Source organism: Neodiprion virginianus, chromosome 5 (genome assembly GCF_021901495.1).
Source record: "Neodiprion virginianus isolate iyNeoVirg1 chromosome 5, iyNeoVirg1.1, whole genome shotgun sequence".
In the NCBI taxonomy this organism is placed as follows: domain Eukaryota; kingdom Metazoa; phylum Arthropoda; class Insecta; order Hymenoptera; family Diprionidae; genus Neodiprion; species Neodiprion virginianus.
Window position 1 is genome coordinate 22,829,384 of NC_060881.1, and position 24,293 is coordinate 22,853,676.

The 24,293-nt window shown below is 40.4% G+C and overlaps 3 protein-coding genes and 1 long non-coding RNA gene across 11 annotated transcripts; 1 reads left to right on the top strand and 3 right to left on the bottom strand.

Annotated features, from left to right (window-relative positions):
* Nucleotides 1–777: 777 nt before the first annotated feature.
* On the bottom strand, nt 778–9,034 carry LOC124305535 (serine/threonine-protein phosphatase 6 regulatory ankyrin repeat subunit A-like). Of its 5 annotated transcripts, XM_046765089.1 has the most exons (17): nt 8,572–9,034; nt 8,276–8,462; nt 7,859–7,983; nt 7,150–7,407; nt 6,367–6,562; nt 6,025–6,214; nt 5,652–5,898; nt 5,433–5,547; nt 5,279–5,368; nt 4,847–5,070; nt 4,386–4,611; nt 4,125–4,289; nt 3,484–3,842; nt 3,251–3,405; nt 2,846–3,124; nt 2,278–2,652; nt 778–2,145 (listed from the first exon to the last, which is right to left on the bottom strand). In XM_046765089.1, exons 2-17 carry the CDS (start codon nt 8,276–8,278, stop codon nt 2,036–2,038), a joined length of 3,117 nt encoding a protein of 1,038 aa, XP_046621045.1. In that variant the 5' UTR covers nt 8,279–8,462; nt 8,572–9,034; the 3' UTR covers nt 778–2,035. The 5 variants fall into 5 exon arrangements, with proteins under 5 accessions (XP_046621045.1, XP_046621044.1, XP_046621048.1 ...); XM_046765088.1 differs by lacking the exon at nt 8,276–8,462; XM_046765092.1 differs by lacking the exon at nt 8,276–8,462 and having other exon boundaries at nt 8,680–9,032.
* LOC124305540 (uncharacterized) lies at nt 778–16,227 on the bottom strand. The gene is made up of 4 exons (XM_046765102.1): nt 16,143–16,227; nt 14,373–14,604; nt 13,326–13,396; nt 778–1,396 (listed from the first exon to the last, which is right to left on the bottom strand). The coding sequence occupies exons 1-4, from the start codon at nt 16,195–16,197 to the stop codon at nt 1,338–1,340; spliced, it is 417 nt and encodes a 138-aa protein (XP_046621058.1). The 5' UTR covers nt 16,198–16,227; the 3' UTR covers nt 778–1,337.
* A 197-nt stretch (nt 16,228–16,424) lies between these two features.
* LOC124305541 (toxin Tbo-IT2-like) lies at nt 16,425–20,102 on the top strand. Of its 4 annotated transcripts, none has more exons than XM_046765105.1 (4): nt 16,425–16,585; nt 17,724–17,900; nt 18,974–19,067; nt 19,313–20,102. In XM_046765105.1, the coding sequence occupies exons 2-4, from the start codon at nt 17,807–17,809 to the stop codon at nt 19,446–19,448; spliced, it is 324 nt and encodes a 107-aa protein (XP_046621061.1). In that variant the 5' UTR covers nt 16,425–16,585; nt 17,724–17,806; the 3' UTR covers nt 19,449–20,102. The 4 variants fall into 4 exon arrangements, with proteins under 4 accessions (XP_046621061.1, XP_046621059.1, XP_046621062.1 ...); XM_046765103.1 differs by having other exon boundaries at nt 17,616–17,900; nt 19,313–20,101; XM_046765106.1 differs by having other exon boundaries at nt 16,435–16,541.
* LOC124305542 (uncharacterized) lies at nt 19,820–22,016 on the bottom strand. The gene is made up of 2 exons (XR_006908403.1): nt 21,620–22,016; nt 19,820–20,773 (listed from the first exon to the last, which is right to left on the bottom strand). It is a non-coding gene; the product is annotated as an uncharacterized LOC124305542 (long non-coding RNA).
* Nucleotides 22,017–24,293: the final 2,277 nt, after the last annotated feature.

Genomic DNA, 24,293 nt, shown 5'->3' on the forward strand with positions numbered 1-24,293 from the left:
CATAAGCACGCAATGCGCCATAATCTTCAGAGGAATAATTTAGTTGGGGTTCAACTAATACCTGTATTTCATATTATCTGTAACGCGTGTAATGCTACACTTGGCTTCGATCGAACTTGTTTTCCATTTGATGGATTTAAGACAAGGAGTTATATTTGTAGTTGACCGTCGATTAATGCAGGCAGCGTTACGCTGCGACAGCGAACCTGCCCGTGAAAATGTGTCCGTAAACACATCACTGTTAATGCTTATGGTCGAGTAAAGACATCACTTCGCATTTTTTCTCAGTGCTATTCTTCATCGAGGCTTCTTATTTCATAAAACCAATTTTTTTAAACAAAGATTTTTAATGTGGGTGGATAAAAAAAAGTTTTTTCACAGATTCATAGATTATTCTTGGGATCGATGAGGTACCAACTTCGGTTTTGCTTCCAATCGTTGCGCATTCAAATACTTCAGAAGGTATTTCAGCATTTTTCGAAATTTCACTCCGACAGGATGAAAAAGTATAAAATGTGTCCTAATTGATCGCTCGATATCTCTTAGACCAGATGTCATATCGACTTGGATTTGCTACTAGTTTTTAATGTGGTTAACTATAATATGTGGTCTCCACTGACAATTTGTGAGGTGTAAATACGAGTGTAAAGCACCAGCGGGGTGGGGGCACAAGGCTCTCATAGTCCTAAGCCTTCAGTGTTCTTATAAACCTAAAATTGAGAATTTGGGAAATGGAGTCCAGGGTAAATTGATGAAACAAGAAAAAAATGCGTGATGTAAAGACAACTGTGTCCAATTGTTACGAGGCTTCGAAACTTTAATTACACATTATCTGAGGCACCAACGATTACAGTAAAAAATTGGCTTCATGACATAACGTACAGCTTGCTAATTGTAACATTAATCATTTCATCCTAAGCATTTATTCATCTTCATATTTACAATCCATTTTCAAATATGCCACAAATTTGTAATACTGTCGAATGAAGCTTTCAAATCTATCTTGTCTTGGCTGCGATGGCTTCCATAAATTCCTTACACGGTTTGGTTGCAGAGACCAAATATTGGAATGTCACCTCAGCTGAGGAATTGTACAAATTTAGCGGCTTCGTCGACACGTACACAAATAGATATTTCGTACTACATGGATAAAGTACAATTTAAAAGGCAACTCTTCGACATAGAGAAGCTGGTATTTTTATGTGAAAGCTAAGTTGTACTAAGCAGCGCTGAGTAGTCTTCGAAGTCGAACATTATGTGTATGATATTCATCTATAATGAAAGATGATACAATTCAGGTTTCTTTGAGGTGATGCAATAAACCGTACAGTATCGAACTAAGCTTGAATATAGGAAGAATATGTACAGAATTTTTTCACATCTTCAGACCGGAAGACATAGTAGAGTTCAAGTCCGAGGACGAGAAACGTTAAAATTTTTAAATGTCTGTGCCTCTGCTTATTGTGGTGGCCAGATTCATCGAATCTAAGATAGTAAATAATAATGCTTGCAGTTGTGTTAAGAATGCACCAAATGCACAGTTCAGTCAGAGCTATCAAGACAAACATATGCTCTAATGGAAGTTTGCAGGTGCAGCTGAAGTTGATCAGGTTCAACATGGATATTTGGTGCATCTTCAAATGAAATACCCAACAATCATATGGTACAGCGGGAATTTCATACAGAAAATTTGAGAAATCGACTTGTGCTCGCTTATACCATCTGTTTACGGAGACCGGCGATTTTCAGGCTAAATATCTGTGGCATAAAACTTGGCAGTAGTCGCGTATCCTCGATTTCACGCATTTCAGGCATGAGTGCTTTCTATGCAGGACTGGGTAATCGAGAAATAAATCTAACTTTACCAACAAGATTGCTCACTGGTAGTCCTTGGCGTCTCGGCTCCCGGCTAGAAGTTCCTGCCAGCGTTCCTTAGGATGTTCGTGTACGTACAACTGATACGCATAAGTTGGTAGAAACGAGACTTTTCAAGTCTTTGGGAACTTGAGGATTGTAGCTTCAACATCATTTGTCATCAATAAAACTCGGAATCTGAGCTATGTTGAGAATCACCGGATCGACTTTTCAAGTAGGCTTCCGAGGTTTGCTGAATCGATGTCGGTTGATCGGCATTCCAGTTTTGACCTGATGATAAATGATATCAAAATTATTGTAACTGAGGTAAACAGCGTTCGCCTGGCGACGGGAATGAAGTTATTTTATATTGAGAAGAAAAGGAAGAGAATGAAAATGCAGACGTGCGATAAATTCACTTACCGTTCGCTGCAAGTATTGTAGCTAAGCAACGAGAGACGGTAGGATTTGGAGCACAAGCAAGTGCAGGTGTAAGCCCGTCTGCATCAACTGCAACAACACTGGCCCCTTGTTGCAGAAGTCGGCGCGTCACCGACACCAAACCATTTCTTGCTGCAAGGTGTAACGGCGTTCTCAACTGCTTATTCGCCATATTTATTATTGCCGCTCTATGCAGTTGTTGCTCCTGCAAGTTTTCATCTTCGACGCATATACTGTTTATGTGATCAAGTAGGACCAGAGCTGCCGGTGATTGACGTCGTTGGCAAGCCAAGTGAAGTGCAGTATTTTTGTTAGCATCGACAGCACGTACGTTCGCCTGCCATTCCAATAATAACTCTGAAATCAGGAAACCTCTTCGATTATTCGTACTAAACCTGTTGTCATCTATCGTCAGTTGTGAGCTGACAAGATAGTGCGTGACACCAACATAACCAAATTACACCGCTACTTGTGACTGAATTATGGTGATATTATATGATTTACGAATACTGATCAGGTTTTTCATTGAGCTCAAAAAAATATGGCTAACCGATAGCGTTGCATTGCCCTGTTGCCGCGGCGCTTAGCAAAGGCGTTCGTCCTTCACAATCTGGTGTTTCAAGGCCGGCTTCTTCTGATCCGACTGCAGTTAGAATGAGACGAGCACATTCTGCAGAGCCAGCGCTGGCGGCGACATGCAAAGGCAAACGACCACCAAGAGTATCCCTAGGTGTTGCTACTGCTCTTCCTCCAAACTTGCGTATCAATGATATCAGACAATTGGTTGAGCCTTGATAGACGGCACAGTGTACCGGAGAAAATGGATTACCTGCGAGTGAACAAGATTTTCAAATTACAATTTACTATCGTTACGTTACATTTTTATTATTGTAACGTTTGACAGGCACTACTATTAGCGAGTGAAATCTTCAATTGACTGGCGAGACTAGCTTACCTTCCAGCGAGTCGATCACATTCTGTTCCAAAAGGTATGCGACACAATCGGAATGCCCGTTGTAGCATGCCCAGTGTAGCACGTTACAACCTTGATCATCCTTTAGCGTCGCTGCTTTAGGGTCAGCCGCTATTAACGCTGCTAGAACTGACCGTCTGCAAAGACTTGGACTATATACATTCCATTTTATGCATTATGTAGAGTTTTGCTTAAAGCTATCGCTTGTTCCATACCTGCCGCATGCAGCTGCCAGGTGTAAAGGTGTTTTTCCATTACCATCCTGGACTGCGACAATGGCACCATTTTCTAAAAGAAGGTCTCCAAGCCTGTGATGTAGTCCTTGAATTGCTGCGCGAAACAATGGAGTATGCTTATTTATGTCAGGCAAATTGCAGTCGGCTTTATATTTTAAGAGCAATATGGCACAATCGAGGTGTGCATTTGCTACCGCCAATGCCAATGCGGTTCGTTGCTTGGCATCGCAACGATCCACAACTGAGGGGTCTTCGGTATTTTCCAATAATAAAATCAAGCATTCGGAATGACCTGCTGCAGCGGCACAGTGTACAGGAGTTCTTCTCGTGATGGAATCCTTGAAATAAGTTATCAAAACTGTCGATTATCAGCTTTATACTTGTCACCCGTTAGTGTTGTCTAATTTTGTCATCTATGGATGACGTGTGTATCATCAAAGGTGTAAAAATAATAATCATCAAAAAAAAAAATTGCATATGTCATTTGTAAACTCTTAATAGAATGGGAAATCTGGTTTATGTAATAATAGAATATGTTTCATCAACTTCACTGTTGATCACAACAAATGTCTACGCTTCTGCGGTTAAAATGAGAATACATGCTGAGCTGCAAGTTTTACCTGCACCGATACGACAGCGCCGCATCTGAGTAAGAGTTGTACACACTGCTTGTGCCCTTGGTATGACGCCAAGTCTAGAGGCGTCTTGCCAGTTTCTTCTTTAATGTTGGTATTTGGGAAAAGCGGTAGCAGAAGTCTCAGAATTTCTCCGTGACCATAATGCGCCTGTTCAATTGAATTTGTCCTCGTTTAATCGTAAACGAAAATCTTGATTTTCGAAAAGGTATTTCTGGATATATATTTTATTAAATCAATCTGTACCGCGAGATGTAACGGTGTAAGAGCTGGACATTGCGGATGATCCCCGTCCGCCGTGGTTGTCGTAAATGGGGCCGTGGAAACCAATAGATTATGAGGTGTGGATGCTCGGAGTAACGCTGCGAGAGCGGGTTGATTTCCTCCAGCGACGGCGTAATGAATCGCTGTGAATCCACGTTTATCTCGAACTAGATGGTCAGCTTTATGCTTCAACAGGTATTGCACACACCTAAGTCGAGAAAATTGCGTTCGGCGATCGTTACGCCGATTGTGGAAAACAAAATCATTTAATGTCGGATACCAAGTTCATTGGTAGTTATTACAAAATTAGAATACGATGTGTTTTTTCATAGTAGTTTTACCCACAAGGCAGTTTGCATGTGTGTTGCTGGATGGTACAGTTTAATTTCAATTACTGATAGTTTTGCCACTAATGAGTAGTACGAAAGATTAGCTTTACATACCGCGCTTCAGAGTCCGAGGGATCAGCGGCTGCAGCTGCGAGATGCAAGGGTGTTGCACCCTCTGTGTCCTGAGCGTTGACGTCACTGACAAATCCCACTAGAGTGAAAACACAGAGATAATGACCCTGGCCTGCGGCGTAATGGAGTGCAGATCTGTTTTGATTGTCTGGCAATCGAAAATTGGCCCCGCTCGAAAGTAATAAGTCCAAGCACTCGACCGATCCCTGGATTAGATAAGATATTAATTTACCTATCTGTCTCTTTAGTTCAAAGACAAATAAAATGTGTCAATGATGGGGAAAATTTTTGAAGCTTGCGTGGCAGGGATAATTCTTGTTATATGGTGTACATACAGGTGTTGGAATGAGAATGAAAACTTGCAGGACAGAGACTTTGGACATATAATCTGAATTGATTAATTTGCGGCCATACTTTGAAAGCAGCCAAGTGTAACGGTGTTCGACCTTTGATATCCCTAGAATCCATACGCCGACTGTCCGCTTGTAATAGCTTTCTGCAGACCTGAAAAAATGGGCATAGTACATTTCTGCGATTGTTGCGAAAGTACATTTATTCTGTATTGTACCTCTATATGCCCTGCGAGACAGCTAAGATGAAGAGGTGTTCTCTGATCGGAGTTTCGTGCCGCTGGTGAGGCGCCGCGCTCAAGTAAGGTAGTCGAGAGACATTCGTGCCCGTACCTAGTGGAGAGAATTTTTGCTCAATCAAAGGACAAAATTGTGCTGGAACTAACAAAGTATTCATTGGACCTCAAATATTTCCTACAGATATAACTGATAAATACCACGCCGCGATATGCAAAGCTGTGTTTCCATTCTTATCACGGGTGTCAACCGACGCTCCTCTGTCCAGTAGACTCTTGGAGCGTGTAAAACGACCGTGAATGGCGGTCACATGCAACGGAGTACGACCATCCTGAGATTGAACGTTGATTTGGGCACCAGAAAATAGTAAAACCTCCAAACATTCGACACCATGCACACTGGCGGCAGCAACGTGTAGTGGTGTTTGACCACGGTAATTCAATGCCTCTAGGAAAAGGATAGACGTAATATCGCTTTATATTGATTTTTGGAGGTCACACGTTCTTTGATTATGCAATTTCTGATCCAATTGAAAGTTGTTTTCTAATTGGGACAAGCTTTGTACCAGCTTACCAATATTTGCGTTGTGGTTGATCAATTCCGTCACAGTGTTCGCATGCCCATTAAAGCAGGCTATGTGCAATGGCGTATTTCCATACACATTCTTTGCCTCAATATCTGCTCCGGCGGCAATGATTATACGGACGCAGTTCACTTTTCCTGAAGCAACGGCGGCATGCAGCGGAGTATATAATTCACGATCCTTGGCAAAAGAGGTTGATGTTTATTGTAATGCGATAATGGGAGTGTATATAAATTATGAATTCGATATTGAGATGTTATTGAGTATTTGTGACGTTTGTGAAATCAGGGTTGCTTGTATTAATTTTTGGGGAACAAAAACTTGATCTGTACCTTAACATCGACCGATGCCGTGTTTTCCACTAGTAATTTGACAATAGCATCGTGACCCATGTGGGCGGCGTAATGCAAGGCTCTCCGATCTTTCTTGTCGCAAGCGTTGAGAATGCACCCGGGTTGAGATACTAAAAGCTTCGTCATTTCAAAGTGTCCATTGTAGGCGGCATGATGTAAGCTCGTTCTTCCACCCCTAAACAACAGTTTCAACAGACTGTACTTACATTGTCTAAATTTTAAATGTGATAATATAAGAATGAATAAGTTAAGAAGTAAAAATAATGTTGAACAACTAATTTTGTTAGCACTGTTAGCTGTTGGCAATAAAAATAGTTACATCAAAGCAATTAGAATATTCGATGGTCTACCAAATGATCTAAAAACGTTTCAAACTGATAAAAGAAATTCTAAGAAAAAATTAACAGATTCGATTAGATTTAATATATAGTAATTAAAAAATAACTCAAGGTTGTAACTGTTGACACATGGATATTAAATAGCATATTGCTATATGATCAGATGAATACCCTCTAAATCAAACCAGTAGGTATTTAGTTGTTATATTTAGTATTTAGGTCAGTAGTATTATTATTTCTCAGATCTATGTATAGGTGATTTCAGTTATATATTACACCTCTACAAGGTTTTACTTTGCAAAATCTATATCTACACTGAGAAATGTTTGGTCAAATAAATAAATGTAAGTAAATGAAAATGTCACACCAGTCAAGTAATTTATGATTACTAAAAGAATAAATAGTCAAAAAACAAACCACTAACCTGTCTGTGACGTTTATGTTTTGCAGAGGGATGAGACTCTCTGCGCATTGTATCGCATTATTAGCAGCAGCGACGTGCAGCGGTGTTTGCCAATTGCGGTCACGAATATTCACATCTGCCTCATACATCAGCAGTACATTAACGGCGCCCCAATTACCTGAACGGCAGGCTCGGTGCAACGGTGTTAGCCATCTGTTGTCTTTTTGGCTGACAAATGCTCCCCAAGTTATTAACGACTGTACGACGGCTGGATCTCCCCTGCGCAGAGTCAGAGTTTATTCGTTATGTCCCACTGCCACAGGATATCTTTATGATTATAAGCTTTACACGTCGACCCTAATATATTGTTTGTTTGAACCAAACGATGCAGTACTGAAGGAATATGTAAAAATAGTACGATGGGAGTATGGGTTAGTGGGAATAAATATTATCTCAAAGAGAAGATCTGAAAGAGATGAAAAGAGTAGCGATAAAAAGACCAGAAGATGCAAGACGTCATACTGGTGATAATGCTGACACAATGATAAGGGCAGATAATAAGTCATTCGTAACTCTCGAGGACATTCAGCGTTAGCGGTAGACTTCTAGGCTTATAGACTATCGAGTTCAAACCAGAATAGATGAAAGATATGGTAGAGTGACATATTTAAATGCATCGCTCTGATCGATTGGACACACACGGTTGTGTCAAAGTAGATGCGTAACTTACATGTAAGCAGCTGCGTGTAGAGGAGATCGTTGTTCAGAATCTCTCGAATTTACACCAACTTGTTGCACCAGCAAAGCCTTAACCTCTTCCAGGTTGCCATTGAATATAGCTTGGATCAAGGGTGGCTGAAAATGCGAAACAATATTTATGAAACTAAATGAGTCATACTGAATAATTCTGACTAGTGGTCATATTGGTAAATTTTTCATTTCAGGTATCCATATGTTGGTCTGAGTATCGAAGATACATCTGTTTTCGTGTTAACGGGATGTACTCAAATTTTGAGTTGTCTGGTCAAGTTTGACTAATATATTGTCTTGATATCTATACTCGATCGCATCTGCGATATATAAAGATTTTACCGGTCAGCCAATGATCAGGTGCGTAACTTGAAAATTTCACATTGATTCTGCTCACCATTAAATTACTGTACTTTTCTTGCAATTACAAGGATCCTGGCAAGTCACACTGAATGAACAATATTCAGAAATGATTTGCCCCAGTTGCCTTAATACGAGTTTGCCTGGCAACCGTTGTGATTGACTTTATTCAAACATATAAATCTATCTCCGATTACAAGTATGCAGGTAATTTGAATCTGCGTCTAAATTAAAAGGGCAAAACTTTACTTTATGTAGAGATGGACCCTAACCTAAAAGATGTAGTTTCGTTTGATATTGGTAACAATTTTCTGCCACACCTTTGAAACTCACCTCGTCGCGAAACATTTTTAACATGTTTGTCAACTAATCAACGTTCATAAGACGCATCCGAAAGTTATTGACAATTAAGTAAACAAACTGTTATCTGCTGTCACGTACCGCACATTGGAAAAGTGAAATTTGAATTCTCGTCGCATACGAGTTTCCCGATTTCAATAACAAATTGAACGATGAAACAGTAATTACTTGTTTTCCACGATCGACTCATGAAAATTTTAGACGGAGACCAACGGTAAATGGTATCCGAAACCACACTTGTGTGACAAGAATTTCCAGTAAATTGTTCATTTTTTATTTTTATTGCAATTGACTATCAATTTAGCCTCAAGCACAGTCGCGTTCACCGCGTGACAGAAGAGCGATGGTGATTCATACAGGACACACAAGAGAGTCCACGCTCGGATTTTTGGCATAGAGATAATATTGAGGTAGACTGAGCAAGGCGTCGAAAACCCGAAACGCGCAAGGAAGGAGGGGCGCCATTCAAAAGCAAGCTAGACAAAAATAGAGAGTTGCCAGCGGAGCTCCTTCTCTTTGTATGCGGGACTTTAGTTTCTACTTACACGCGTGCCCATACCATTGAAATATAATAATCATAGACATGTAATCACTGAACTCTATATTATAATATTATAATATAGATATAATATAACAGTACTGGAACGCTCATTACGTGGCTCGGTATACGGCCATAGATTTATCGAGAAAGACTGCGTGGTCTGAGCACCGAGCTGAGACCCTAATTAGAAAGAGAAAGTAACAGCGGCATCGTACCTCTCACTCTAATCGGTGACTTGGCGGGAGAAACACCTAGCTTATACATGTTATGCTCTTCCCGGCTGGCGGCTGCTCCTCACTCCTTCGACCGTGCAGCAGAGAGGTCGGATCCCACTATTGCTTTCTCATTTTAATTAGGGCTTCAGCTCGGTGCACGGATCGCGCAGTCTATCTCTATAAGTCTATGTATATGGCTCGCCTTCAGGAGAAAGAAATAGCTTGGAAGTGAAGTTCTATCTCTCTTGAACCGATACAGTCTTTTAAAAAGTTTGTACACCGGAGATTAGTGCCCCTTTTGCACGCGTTTTGTTTTGCAAATCAGTGACATTACATTTTTGCTTAGACTGTCCCTCGTATGCGCAGTGGCCAGTAGAAAGACGCAACACTTCACCTCCGATGTATTATAGGGACTGTCCTCCAAGCTATCACTCTTTCTGGAACCCTCGCTGCCGCAGTGAGCGTTTATTTTATCTCCTATCAGAGAACACTTACCGTGGCGAAGTGCCGCAGTCGTCGTCGAAACTGAATAAATTGATGGCATAACAAAGGATAAAACTGCAGCATGAATAAATATTTGACGAACTTTGTAAGCTTGCAATTTACTGCAAAACATTGTCTATCATCTACTACTCAGCAGACACAGTTATGTAACCTTAAAGTAACATTTATCAGTTATCAAACCCAATATACCATGTTACATAGCTGTTTAGTTCCTAGTTACCGTCGCGTTACGTATAACTTCCCGCTCAGTTCAGGGTGACAAACAGTAATTTAACATACATGTAAGCATGTTATATTTCCAAAATCTAACAGTAGCATCGCAGTTAGGTGATGGATAGGTGGGTAGTAACATATCTTACATAACCTTGTGATAAATATGTTAGTGGGCCTGTTTGGGCTTTAAACCTCAACTTGAATCGATTGAGAAGAATCCGCGCACAAACTCGAGCGAATATACCCAGAGGTTCGGTATTTTCACTGGACTTTTGTGGGAAATTCTTTTCAATGGAATTCGAGTGAAGCTTTTTATATTTGTACCATACACTTGAAATTATCTACCACCGTATCGTCCGTGCGATCAGGAAGTATGTACATACACACTTTTAAGTCAACAATGTAGCCAGAGTTGAGTCGGAAATAAAGTCCTGTATGCAACACAGGAATAAAAGTCGATTATTCGCTTGTTGCCTAATACTATTATACATTACTACAGTACTGGTTCGAGCAACGGTGCATGTTTGCGTATGCTGCTTATTGAAGTAGGTACATTTGAAAATAAAATATATTGAATGGATACTAATAAAGCTATTCGGTCCAAACGGATGAAACAGAACTCAAATTATGTATACCTATCCGCTATCGGGAGATTGTATGGAAATCAAATTACACTACCAGCCCGCGAGCGGGCAACTCTAATGACAAGCCATTAATTTCTTCTTCGGTAGCAGCCATCAGTTAGCGGTTTTCCGCTCGCGGGGCGTAGTGTGATATTCCGTTTTCACTTAATCTATAATTCTGAATGAAGATGTACGTACGCAATGGATTCGATTATACTCACCCATACTCAATGAAACGGGAAATTCGCGAAACAGGTATCATTCTTCGTCATCTAACTTAATCGGATAGGGATAAAAGACGAAATTATAGTTGTACGCAGTCATGAAATAATTTATGCAGAAGATTTATGCCCTTTTCTTGGAGTCTCGTCCGAGTCTTCTTATGGCTTTGCCTTTGTAATCAATTTTCCATATGTACGTCATCAGGGGGCGACGAAGGGGCGTGAAAAGTGCTACGTGAGGGTGCGGTCGTCTCGGCTGAACTTTTCTAATTGACCCACCGAGCCAAACGAAGTGACTTCGTGTAGCGGATCAACCGCTGTATGAGGATTGCCACCCACTCTTCCTGAGCAAGAATGGCCCACTTCAAAAAATATTTCCTGTATGTAGTATGGATCATGCATGTACGCCTCATGTAGATAAGTATTATCCAGACACCAAATCACAGTATCCACTGGACCTCCTGAAACGAGTCCGATTATACGATACGTATATTACCGAAGCTCCGGTAGCTTATTAAAACGACTGACTTGCCAGACCGTAGAGTCGGGAATGTACGATGAATGGGACCCTGGTGCATCGTAAATGTTGTCCAATTACTGCTGATATCGCGTTTCTCGTGTTAAATGAAATTTGCACTTCAGTAGTATTAGTCGGAGACGTCATTTCGTAATTCTGTAGGTAATTTAAGTAAGTGCAGGTAGTGATAATACACTGTCAAAAAATTCACGGCGTCAATAAGAGTCTACACCGATTAGTGTAAAATTAAACATCAGCGGTGTAAATCGTTCGATTCTTGACACCAAGTGGTCTTAAAATTAACACCAAAACGGTGTAGACTTCTATAGAATATTTTCGGTATTACATTTAACACCGCATTTCTAACAGTGTAAGCAAACAGTCAAGATAAAAGGTTCGGTCGCACAAAACTATCAATAACATTCTTCACAAGTGGCTTTGGGGTCGGACAGTAATTTAACATTGATGTAAAAGGATCGTATGCACGTCTATTTCAGCCGAAGCGTACATCGGTACATGCAACATTTTTCTGACCCGTTACACACGTACGATCATCCAACGATACGATGGCGTTGACGTTGAGATTCTTTGTTCCAAATGGCAAAATTCCATTCTACTGTAAATTGTATCGTGACTGTCTATCGAAAGAGCCCCTTATCAATTACACGGATACCGCCAGTGCCAACACATGTACAACTTTCACCCGACGATGAGCCAAATATAATGGACAAATGCTGCGATCCTTTCAAGGGACACAGACTTTACGTGCAACTTGGTAATGTGTTGAAACAAGTTGTCCCTGAATAAAGATTGAAATTCCAAAAGATGTCAGCGAAATTGATATATGCCATTTTATATCCACCGATCGCTTTCTAAACGATATTGGTAATGGAATTGGAAATTTTTTCACAGAAATTAAGCTGGTACTGCTGTTAGAGGGGCTCAATTGCCTTCTGTTTAAATTTGTTCATGGTTAAACACGGAGCAGCTGCAGAGGAAGTGATATTTCAAGCTACAGTGTTTCCGATCGATTGTATATTCATTGTGACGGAGCACGGTCGATTGTGTTTACCGATTATGTATATATATGGACTAGGTACATACATATCAGGTTGACATGGGACAAAGAGATGCCGGACGGTATTTGAAAATTCCTGGTACGAAATTGGAGAAAACATCCCATTTATAGAAGGTAGCAAAGGCCCGAGAACTTGTATCCTCAGGTGCCTGACCGGTACAATTAAAATATCTCCAGGCATTGTTACTCGTTAACTCGGGGAACCTGAAATTAGTTACAAGTCCAGCACATCGTCGAAACATGGTCAGCACGTTCGCTGCAGATAATTCAACTGTTGTTGAGTCAAATTACTGGCGATGTGCTAAAACTTAAGATCAACCTCTGAGGAGGTTACACGAAGTTTCGTCGGTAGCAAACGAGTTAAAACCCTAGAGGACGGGTAAATGGGACATGAAATGAAATAATAAAGATGGACACGTTCAAATCAACCGCAGTAAAGATAAGGGGTATTCAAACGACTGACAATCGGAGATTCCACAGCTTCTCTCTCCTTGTCAGCCCCGAATCTCCCAGAGTTTTGTCAGTTATCTTAATTAGATCTGAATCTGCACGTGACAGGGCGCTCAGTCTTGGTAATAGTGGCTTCGCGGCGAATTCAACCGATAAGAACCACCCACGACCAGGACCTCGAAATTTGCCTCTCCTCGGCTGGTGGCTGTCACTTGATCTGCGGCGACGCCACGCCGGCTCACGCGCGTATTTCTGTGTTACGTCATACGATTTCAACTCCGACTACCATCGCTCGGCTGGGGAGAGGCCATGAATTAATACTCACCTGTCGACGCGCATACGCAGGTTATGATTGACAACTCGTCGCACACGTTTGATCTCGACTGTGTAAGCTGCTTCGTCCTCGTTAGGTAGATCCCTGGTGGATTCCATCCCACTGAAATTGAACTCAATTTACATTCATAGATATCACTTCGATTATACTTTGATTTCACGGTGTGGTTACAAATTTTTTACCCTGCATTTTCACTGTAATTGCATTAAAAGCGAACCAAAATCCTACCAAAATATTACTGAAATAAAAATTTTCCATTCCACCGCTAGAATATCACTGAAATGGAAAAGATTTCTTACTCAGCTGAAATTACACTGAATTCTAAATTCATACTTATAACTGAAATCACACTTGAAATCTACTGAAATTAAATAATGCGCATATATTTTATTTTAAAAAAAACAAAAAACTTATAGTGGTATTTTGATGATACCAGAGTGGATTTTTCGAGTTTAATTTTGGTAAAACCGCAGTACAAAAATTTCACAACTACACCGAAGAATTGAGTGGAATTTGTGTGATTACTTGGAACTTTACTCTAATACCACTGATTTTAGGATCTACGAAAAAAATGTTGTAATAACACGGTGAGACCGAATTCGCTAGGGCGAGCTCAGCATCAGCATCATCCATCCCAAGTGTAAAGCGGGAAGTATTAAAGAAATCGGTACATCCCCTATGTTATTCATTAATGCCTTAACCATCCGGCAAACTATTTTCGGTCTGAAACAAAATGCGAGTTTGATTCTGATTCTATAAATATTTTGCGACAATGCCTAGCGATTCATTCACGTCAGCTGTATCGCAAGTCATTGTCACATAATTCGTATAGAATCGGAGTCGCATTTTGTTTCAGATCGAAAACCAGTTAGTCGGAAGGTCAAAGCATAAATGAATATTACTCTACATGGATGTATGTACGTACCTACGTATACACACACCCACACAAGCCGCGCCGATTAACGTTTTGCAATGCAGATGCCTGAACGAGAGAGAATCGCTTCGCCGGAAAATTCAGTTTCCTTGATTGATTAAAAAATTGACGACAGATGGCAGGATAAGAAGGGTACATACATACAGATGAAAAGCTGCGGCGGATAGAAGATCGTAAAAGTATCCATGGCAACCCAACCTCTGACGTCGGTCTTTCATCCGCAATTCTTTACGCTTGACCATTAAATGATATAGGTATGACGCTGGGTGATTTGCTGCCTCAACACTCGTCGATACTCGATTCGGAACAACTGCGAGGATGCAGGACTTGTTCTGCCGTATCGAGTATTCAGACCGATGACAGCTGTTATCGATTTCTGCAAGGCATAACGACATTACGTCCGTTCGTTCGCGGTACCTATCATTTATTACTAGCTATTACGATAACGTTTCGATTCGTTCTGGTGCGTGATTCTCATTAAGAGCCAACCACGGGGACGAGACTGGATCGTGTCTGTAATACTCACTTACACAAATTTTTCTAGTTTTGTTCACCGAAATAGTCTCAATACGATTAAATGATAGGGTTTATATACCACCACTCGTCCAATATTGGCTCGACGTAATCGAAAGATATATTGCACATAAGACAAAGGTATTTAAGTCCTTCGAACAAAAGGGTTTGGCACCGCAATGGGAAGGGTTCTGTTGCAATTGCAAAATAAGATTTGCATGGTAAAAGCACTGTATAAAGATTGCAGACAGATTCTTCTGTCATTGTAATTAAAAAATTATCATTTCGGTGTAATTTATGCTACAAGAATTGAATACAACATCCAAAAAACGCCAAAGAAATGTGCCACAGTTAATGGTATGCTCATTCAATAGTATTTGACCAGTGATGCTTCAGCTGTGCAAATCGGACTTTAATACAGGTAGTCGGAGCCCATTCTACGTATTAACTACTTACGTTACTGCTCTTGTGAGTAGGGATTCTGGTGCCTCAAGGGAAGTATTTTTCCACTCTGATAAAATATTTTTTAGATTCAATATGCAACATATCCTTTCATTCCAGTAACCAATTAACGACTCATATTACACGGTAATCTTTACTCCATTTTGTCCACCGAATAGATTTAGTATGAATTTCACTTCATTACTGTGATAATATCACGAATCAAGTATAGTTATTTCATTAGCTTTAACACATCAATGTCGAGATATCGTATGTGTAAGTATAGATACTTTGTTAAATTGAATTATTTCATAATCTTAAACCAATCACCGATTGATTTTGGTATTCGCAATTTAACCGTCAACTTTGAAAAACTTTCCACTGAACGCGTCTGCGAACTGATTGAAAAAGCTACAAGTTTTCTCTGAGAGATATAACGGATGCATATTTATAGTGCTCAGTGTAACTTGCGCCTTTTGCGAGGTAAAGATTAAAATTAAAGTTGGTCCATTCGGTTCAGGGAAGCTGCTAACTAATTACTTTACTGCAGGGTGATATTTTAAACAAACCTCGTCCGCCCTTTATCGGCTTAACGAAGAAATCCTTAATTGGTCCTTCGACCGATGAATATACATTGTGGCTTGTTGACTGTATTTCTTTTATCCTTTGTCGTTCGAGGTTCAGTTAATAGTGGAAAATGTTTATTTAGATAATTTCATGCAAAAGGAACGCGGGGCTGTTATACCAAGGCTACTGTTGCGTAATATTTCATCAGTCTAGCGGTATAAAGGATTACAGGTAAACAATGTCCCGAGCCTCTATCCAATTACTTCCCATGTATATAACCGAAGGTATAACAACATTGACTAACAGATCTTCCTTAATATCTGTAAACATCCAGATACCAGGAGCAACAGCACGTTCGTCTACAATGTATATATTATAACATCGGCCACTTACTTCCCGGGGTATATTCCATTGGTATGTCACCAGTTGCTCCTCTCCTTACATTCATCCTTTATACCCGTTTCAACGCAGTGATCGCGCAGCAAGAGAAAGGCGACCGGGGTCGGGGTTTGTGGAAGGGTAAGATGGAGGGGTTGAAACATATCCCATTCTATCCCATTCTATCCCATCCCATCCCATCCCATCCCATCCCAGCCCATCTCATCCCCGTACCACAGCACCCACGGAACCTCTGTACCAGGCCACGCCTCCCGTGTCTATATAAAGGTGGATTGAACTGGCGCGCGTCACTCGCAACTCTGGCAGCAACCCGCCAACGAGTAATAAGACTAAAAATACGAATTAAAAGCCGAGAGGAGGGAAAGCGTCAGGAGGGTAGACAGGGACCTAGACGTACAAACGAGGGGGAGAGTGTGGAAAAAACAGAGATAAACAGAGTGAGAGAAACATTGACTAATCAAGAGAATCGCAGTGTTAGGCATTATAGGGACAAACAAAGCGCGGAACACCGTTCTGAAATTTAAGAGAATCGTGGAGAACGAAAAGGTGTGTGAATGTGCGTTCGTGCGCGAATGAGAGGGAGATCGAGAGAAAGAGAGAGAGAGAGAGAGAGAGAGAGAGAGAGAGAGAGAGAGAGAGAGAGAGAAATAGAGAAAGCGTGGGGTAACTTGGTGCGTCAGAGATGCGGTAAATACCGCACATATGTGTAAAGCTGCATTCATACATACACGTATTAATGATTGTATCACATGTGTTGGCTATGCGTATTAGAGCGACCCTTGAAATGGACTTGGGTGAATTTTAAAGCTCAGTGCCAAAGCGCAATTTCGCATCACAATTAGTACGAATCTAACGTGACTGCGAGTGCTATTTCTGAATAAAAATCGCCCTTGACGGGACATGCCAAGTTCTGCAACCGTACGAGATATCGCATTAGGAGTTTCCAAGTTATTTTCCCACTAGTATCAACAATATGTTTTCGATTCGTGTGAGTTTAGAATTTTTTGAACGACAACTCAAAGTCAATGTTATTCAACCGCTGACAGGCAAACATCCAAACCGTATACCTCTCGTGGCAATGAGTGTAACAAATAGCCAGTGGAAATTAATTTAAAATATCTCAGCTTCTAATAAAGCTGGCGAGTCGTTTTTTTATTCAAATTAAAGTTCAAACAATTCTGCATGAAATGGTTGTATTACGAAAGTAATTAAGTTGAACTAAGCAAATAAAAATGAACGTTAAAGGGGTTCAATACTTACGGTATACTCCAAAAGTACAAAATTTTTGGGGGGGATATTTTATCCTCATTGCCTTTCAGGGGTTAAATGAAAAATAATACGTACTTACAGATACCGGTTTTAATTTATTGACCAATTTTCATTTATCTATCTAGACAGCTGATTTGAATTCACTCAAACTGGTTTTAAGGATCATCTTAATTATATGTATAACGTATTCATGAACAGATAAAGGGGTGCAAGACAAAGACAGAGTGAGATAGAAGGATATTAGAGTGGCAAGGTGTTGATCTTCTGACAACACGTACAGGTCGTAAAAACTTTCTTTCATACAAGCCGAAGAAGAGACGAAAACGGGGGAAAAGGCCGAAGCAAAGCCTTAGTGCGCAAGGTGACAGTATTTAACGAGATAGACTTCGATGTACAAGATGAAGACCAGCTTACTTATTCTTGTCTGTGCAATTTTCATCCTCTTGGTTGATCGTGGTTGTGCAAATCCTTACTTCGAAGATGGTAAGTATGTGTGTTTTTGTTTAAATTTTTTTCTTCTCACTTTTGAGAATATATAGCTACGTACCGATCAACTAGTATAATTCACTACTTTTTCGCTGTCTAAGTAAATCGTCATTCGTTGGTAAATCAAGTCGAATTATACACTTACACTAATAAACCAACAAAAGGGAGTGTGTATCGCCTGCTGAAGGTTCTTTGAAACGTTCGAAAAATTTCAAATTGAACGCTTGATCTGTAGCGAGATTATGTAACGTCTTAAAAAATTAACGGTACGTGGGTCAGGCGAACGTGAATCGCTGTGAGGACGATGATAGATCGTTCGAATTTTCACAGGTACGGTTGTGAGTACATTTTAATATACCTGTAACTGTGCACGCAGGAAAAGACAATTCGACGAACCAGCATATTTTTATGTTAATATAGTGGTTACAAGAATTTTCGGTGAAATAGCGAAGGTTATGCAAGCATAGCGAATTACAGGACTTCCCACTGTAGTAAGCCCATTAGTTACACTTGCAAAATTCTCGTTGTTGCAACAAATTTTCTTGTTGTCTCTACATTAGCACTTAAATTTGCTGCTCCAGCAATTTGTTTTTTTCCGTGTGACATGAATCTATATGGCGTACATTGTACCTAAAATTTGTCGTAAAGAGCTCTGACGGTGCGGAAAATTGTCTTTTCGGTACTGCGAGATAAGGTGATGCGTGGCGTTTTTTACGAACTTTAAATAATACAAAAACGATTCTCTAATTTTTTTCCCATTTTTATCTCAACTCCTGCCCGTGCCTATAAGAGGGTGGATTACTCCATTTAAAATACACGTATTTCGGACAAATGAATCTCAGCATATATTTTATTGTAAGAGTAATAATGATGACAAAAATTTGTAACCGCGAGGTTTTGGTAGGCGTTAGTGCTACTATGTGAGAAAAAATTTACATCATCATACCATTCAATCTCGACGAATTGCACACCCTCGAAATATAACTTTTTTCCATTTAGAGGTGGTGCAATTTGTGGTGAATTTTATATGTGTATACCTATATCTGTTCCATGTATCGGTTCGTTTCTAGACGAGACCGAACGGATCGCAGAAGATGATGGACTCACCGAATCCGAGTATACGGACAATGCATTGGACCGTTTACTTCACGCAGCTCAACAGAAGTGAGTGGGCCAACCTGGTCAATGAATCAGTTCTATCACTCGTTCTCCATCCACATCTAATCTCTGGACTTTGTGTTCCATACGATGCAAGAGATACAATTTTTCCGATTTTGATAGTTTTCCTTCTATCCCCCTTCAACAATGCGTTACGCCCCATATCACTGTGTATGAAAATTTATTTTTCTTATTCGCATTTTAATTACGATTTAACTTAATCTCTGGTGGTTGCACATCTGTCTTTACAGGCGTGGCTGCGTGCGCCGCGATGGTAACTGCGATCATCGGCGAAACGATTGCTGTTACAATTCAAGCTGCCGATGCAACCTCTGGGGATCAAATTGCCGCTGTCAACGGATGGGCATCTTCCAGAAGTGGGGATAAGCTATTGGGTTCGTCGCAAACGCAGAACGGCCCTACCCTCCGTATCGCGAGTAAATCGCAGACATCCTGCAGGCTCCAGGCACCTACTCGCGTAACTCGGTCTTTACTATAATATATATTATAGATAGGATATGGTAATAATGTGTGATACGTATACAAGTATCGTCCGTATAAAACAACGTAAAAATCATTTTCTCTTCGTAAGGCAGACGTGAAATCAGACTGCGAATTACGTTCTTTGTGGTTTTTTCTACAATGCGGAATTTATCCGCGTGCTGGGTAACTTGGGGCCAGACGACCCTGCCGAGGATTTGCGCCGGAATTTCATTCGATAATATTTTTGGGAAATTATTTTTGCTGGTGCAATTTATGTTGTTGAAACGTTAGTTTGCACACTAAGTGCAGGAACTATAATTTACGAGCTTTACGAGCAGATTTGAATTGCTTGCTGTTTCGTTAACATCGATAGTTTATTTCTTTTCCAACTCCAGTTTCTTTCACTCTCGGAAATACAAAACACGAACCTTTATCGTTTGACTGGCTTGAAAAACATTCCTCGACTTGTCTATCCATGTGCTAACATTATACGATGTATTCATCTATTATTAGTGTTACACTTGATGTCTAATTATATTAATAATCTACGTAAATATAAATAGAGCCTAATAAAAGATATGTATTAAAAACTGGTCCATCCTCGCGATTTATTTTCGTGTTCTTGCTATTCTTACATGTCTACCTGGCAATCACCGACGTGTGTCTTCTTATCGTCAGATGACAGATCGTTTTATGTTCATTTCCAATTAGCTGCAGTTATGCAGCTTGGGTAGGTACGAAGTTGGAAGATGCAAACTCGTTTAGTTGGTATCACAGACTTGTTTAGCATTGGCATACGTGTTGATAATTGTATCGAGACGAGCTGATTTTGATACTTCGGTTTGGCACGTCAATATCATGCCTATAGGCGTGTCGTTTATTACACATGGTAGATGTATTTACCACAGGCCATACTTAGCAAAGTTCAATCGTTATGACAACGAGTTTGCAATCCAAATATTGAAATCTAATAATGCTATTGCGAGAAGGTACAAATGGCATGAAACGAACATAACCACGTGTACTAAATTGCCGTTCCTGTGATAGACTGATGGTACTGACAGCTCATGTGGACAGTATCACAAGGAGAGTATCAGACCTCCGGACCACAGATTAATTCTGCTGAAACTTCCGGGAATGTTTCTTTGGGCCCAAAATATGAAGCTTCTGATGTATAGTTCCATCCAGTGGGCCTTCCTTCGGTCGATTTACAGTACTGTTTGGTATGTCTAAAAATGAACGGAATTATTATCAAGATGATCCCGGGTGGTAATTTTATCTCCCGTACATTTCTCTATTGTCTTTTCAAAATACAAGAGAGACATCAAAAATCGTGACACAGGTAACAGTTATTGCTAAGAATTTCAAAATTGTATCATAGGTGATGAATCATGAAACGTATAAATTAAATCACTCAAAGATTATGCACATCACGTTGAAAAGAAACGTGCAACGACATACACTTGATATTTAAAGGGGTCGTCTTGTGTGAAGGCTGTTTATGCAGAGGTTTTTTGGGTATTTTTTAAAGATAAACCATTGAAATCAAATTTTTCATAATTTTCACATTATATTTATAGACATTCAAACAAACTTTGTACATTTTTTTGAGATGAAGTAGCAAATATAACCTTATGTCTACTGCCCGATAGAGGAACGTGTGTGAAAAAAACTGTAGGCATGATATCTCAAAAAGGACTAGACCGATCCTGCTCAAATTTTGATAGCATCTTTATTATATCTATACCTATCCCGTGAATTGGAAAATCATAATTGCTTCGGTAGTTTTTTTTTTTTTACAAAACAAATTGAAATTAAAATTTTTTTCCATTTGTTTAACTCGCGAATGGTTTGTCTTCAAAAAATATCCCAAAAAACCTTTAAAGAAACACCCTTCACACCAGACGACACCCTTAACATGGAATATTTGAGAAAAAGGGTTTAAAGACGTTACAGGTGCTGTGTAAGTGTGTACTTGGCTACATTTTCGTGCCTTGATAGATTCAGTTGGCACACCTGACATCGCTATCGGTACTGTCACGAAATTAATTCCAATCACCGATTGTGAATAATACCTTTTCTCTTTCTAGAATGATGCATCTCAGATATTGTGTTCCATATTCACAAATCGGCCCTCGCAATTGGTTAACACGGATGAAACAATCAGACCAGGCTTTATTTGGTCAAATTCTCTGTGTTAAAATAAGGTTCTGATACCTTTAAGCCTGGTGATTTTGAACATCGGCTGACTTGCGATATGGTGTGCACCTTTAATATAAATTTATTCAAACACACGCACATGCACACACGCTGTATTATTTGCAGATTAGGTCGGCAGTCAGTTGTCAGTAACAGAAAACATGCAGAAAAGTTCGGAAGACCAATGAGGTTTGGCGCTGGCCTAAGGCAACTGGGAACTGGTAATTAATTTAACTTGTGAGTCTGCTGCGAATAGTCCCAAGAGAAGGGAGCACGCGGTAGCGACGAACGTCTTTCTCGATGGCAATCCGAGCTGGGTTAGGGTTAACTTGGTTAACCCCAAGTTTTGACCTACGTAGTGCGATATCATCAAGCTTATGCGTCATAAATGTATGTACATATCTATATTATATGCCCTGCACGCGCGCCTTCGCGATTGCGAAACGTAAGAAGGAAATACAGTGTAAAAGTATACGCGTTAACCTATATAAAAATGAATCGATTTTTCAAAAGAAGAGAAAAATAATAGGCACGTTCTTCCAAAGGTCAAAGTACTACACACACTACCCAACGGATTGCAAACAATTTTCAATTGAAGCAATCTATGGCGATATGTGTTGAATGCTTCTTAAGAGAAGGTGTAAACAATTTTTAATTAATTCATTAAAGCACGTGAATGGCTGAAACATACTATAACGGTAGTAATTATTACAATAATTGCACCGTCTCGCCAATTAACCGAATAATTCGGATCGCATTGTCTCCTATTTGGGTCAATTATTTCACCAGGTTAACCCGCTGTAACGTAGATCTAGTTTCTGAGGAAAAGAAAAAAAAAATACTGGCCTAGTATTTTGTAGGTGTAAGTCGAAGAAGCAAGGAGAAGGGCTTAAAAATATCATCAATCAGGGCTACGAAGGTTGAGCCTCAGGTCACAAGTTCACAAGTGTCACTTGTAATTGGCATCTGTCTTGATCCCGTTTATTTTGTCGAAGCTGAGGTGACGATGAAACTTGCTTTTCCATGAGAATTAGAAGCTGGCAATTAATCGAATTGGTAAATGAATTTCATTTACTTGCTGCAAGTATTGCAAAACACTTCGTCTGCAATCTGTGCCTAATGCCAGCGCCTGATTTATAATACAGAAAAGTTCCTTGTCCTTAATCTGATGCGGTAATGGTGAATGACTCAAGCAACTTTTCGCTCAATTCAACTATGTGTTCAACTTTGTAGTCATTGAGAAATAACCGAGACGTCGAGTGACCCGAAGAGACGACGGCTTCCGGAAGGGTAAAGGAACCTGCAGGACAGGACTATGACCTGTGAGTAACGGCTGTTTTACCTGTACCTGTAAGTCGCATATTACCGACTTCGTTACTTTTATGTTGAAAGATTTTTTTATCCCCATAACGAAAGATCTTCATCGTGAGATTCTTGTTTTTTTTTTGTAGCAAAAGCTTGACTAATTCCTAAAGTACCAATATTTACCAAGTGTAATTCAGTCAGGTGACTGCAGTTTTATTCTAATTTTCTTCTTCGCAATAAGAGCAGTGTCGATTTCTCTGGACGCATTATTATGCCCTTGTTTGTCTGCAGTCGGGTTCGAGTGATAAATAAATTATTCGTTTGCTTGAACGTCGTCCCATACAAATGTGGCTCTACTGATCGGATAAAGATCAAACTGTATCAGCAGGTGTGTAATTGAGGTGGGAAACATCTTTGAAAGTACCGAGTACAAATGTCGCAGGTTTGACGCGTTGCCATAACAGGGTGAGTCGCAATCCAGCGCATTGTTTCGGAAAGTCGGACAAGTGAAAAAGTTGGCTACATACGCCATTCCACGTTTAGTCTAGACTTTTGCGCATCTGTAAGCGATTCCATCCTGCAAGTGATGCTGGTTGCCACACGCGATCCTCGACGTTCTCTAATGTGTCGCAAGCGTTATCGGCTTTCCCGCTATCCGCCCCGTCTTATTGTGTATAACGGTATTGTGTTTCGGACCGATTGCGGGTTCAGTTCAGCCGAGATTCGTAGCCGCGATTCCGTCGTTCGCCAGCGAGTACGGACAACGACATGTAAACCTACACCCGGTGCATAACATAGGTAGCCAGCTACTCTCGGGCCATGATTACCTGCATTGATAAAACAGGCACGGAGGTACTTGCATATCGTACAGGATCTCGCCACCGACAGGTGGGGCTTAATTAGTATAGTACACGCAACAAGTACAACGAAAACCGAAAAAGTCTCTGGAATGAAAAGTATCGTTCGCAAATGCCGCACCTTCGTAGCCGTACTTCGTCGACTTCTATTCCCCACCGTCACGCTTCCTCGGCTCTTACTCAGTTTTCCCCCGTCGCTGCTCCTCGCCACGCAGCTCTGCCGTTCGGCTACTCTCGCCAAGGTGAGGAGGAGCTGGAACGAGGAACTCTAATCCGACAATGTACAATACATACATACAAATAGGTATGCACGTTTCTACGCTGGTATAAAGTTGTATATACCCAACGCGGGGAGTGCCTGAGCGAACGTGGCGGTGCCTTGGCACCA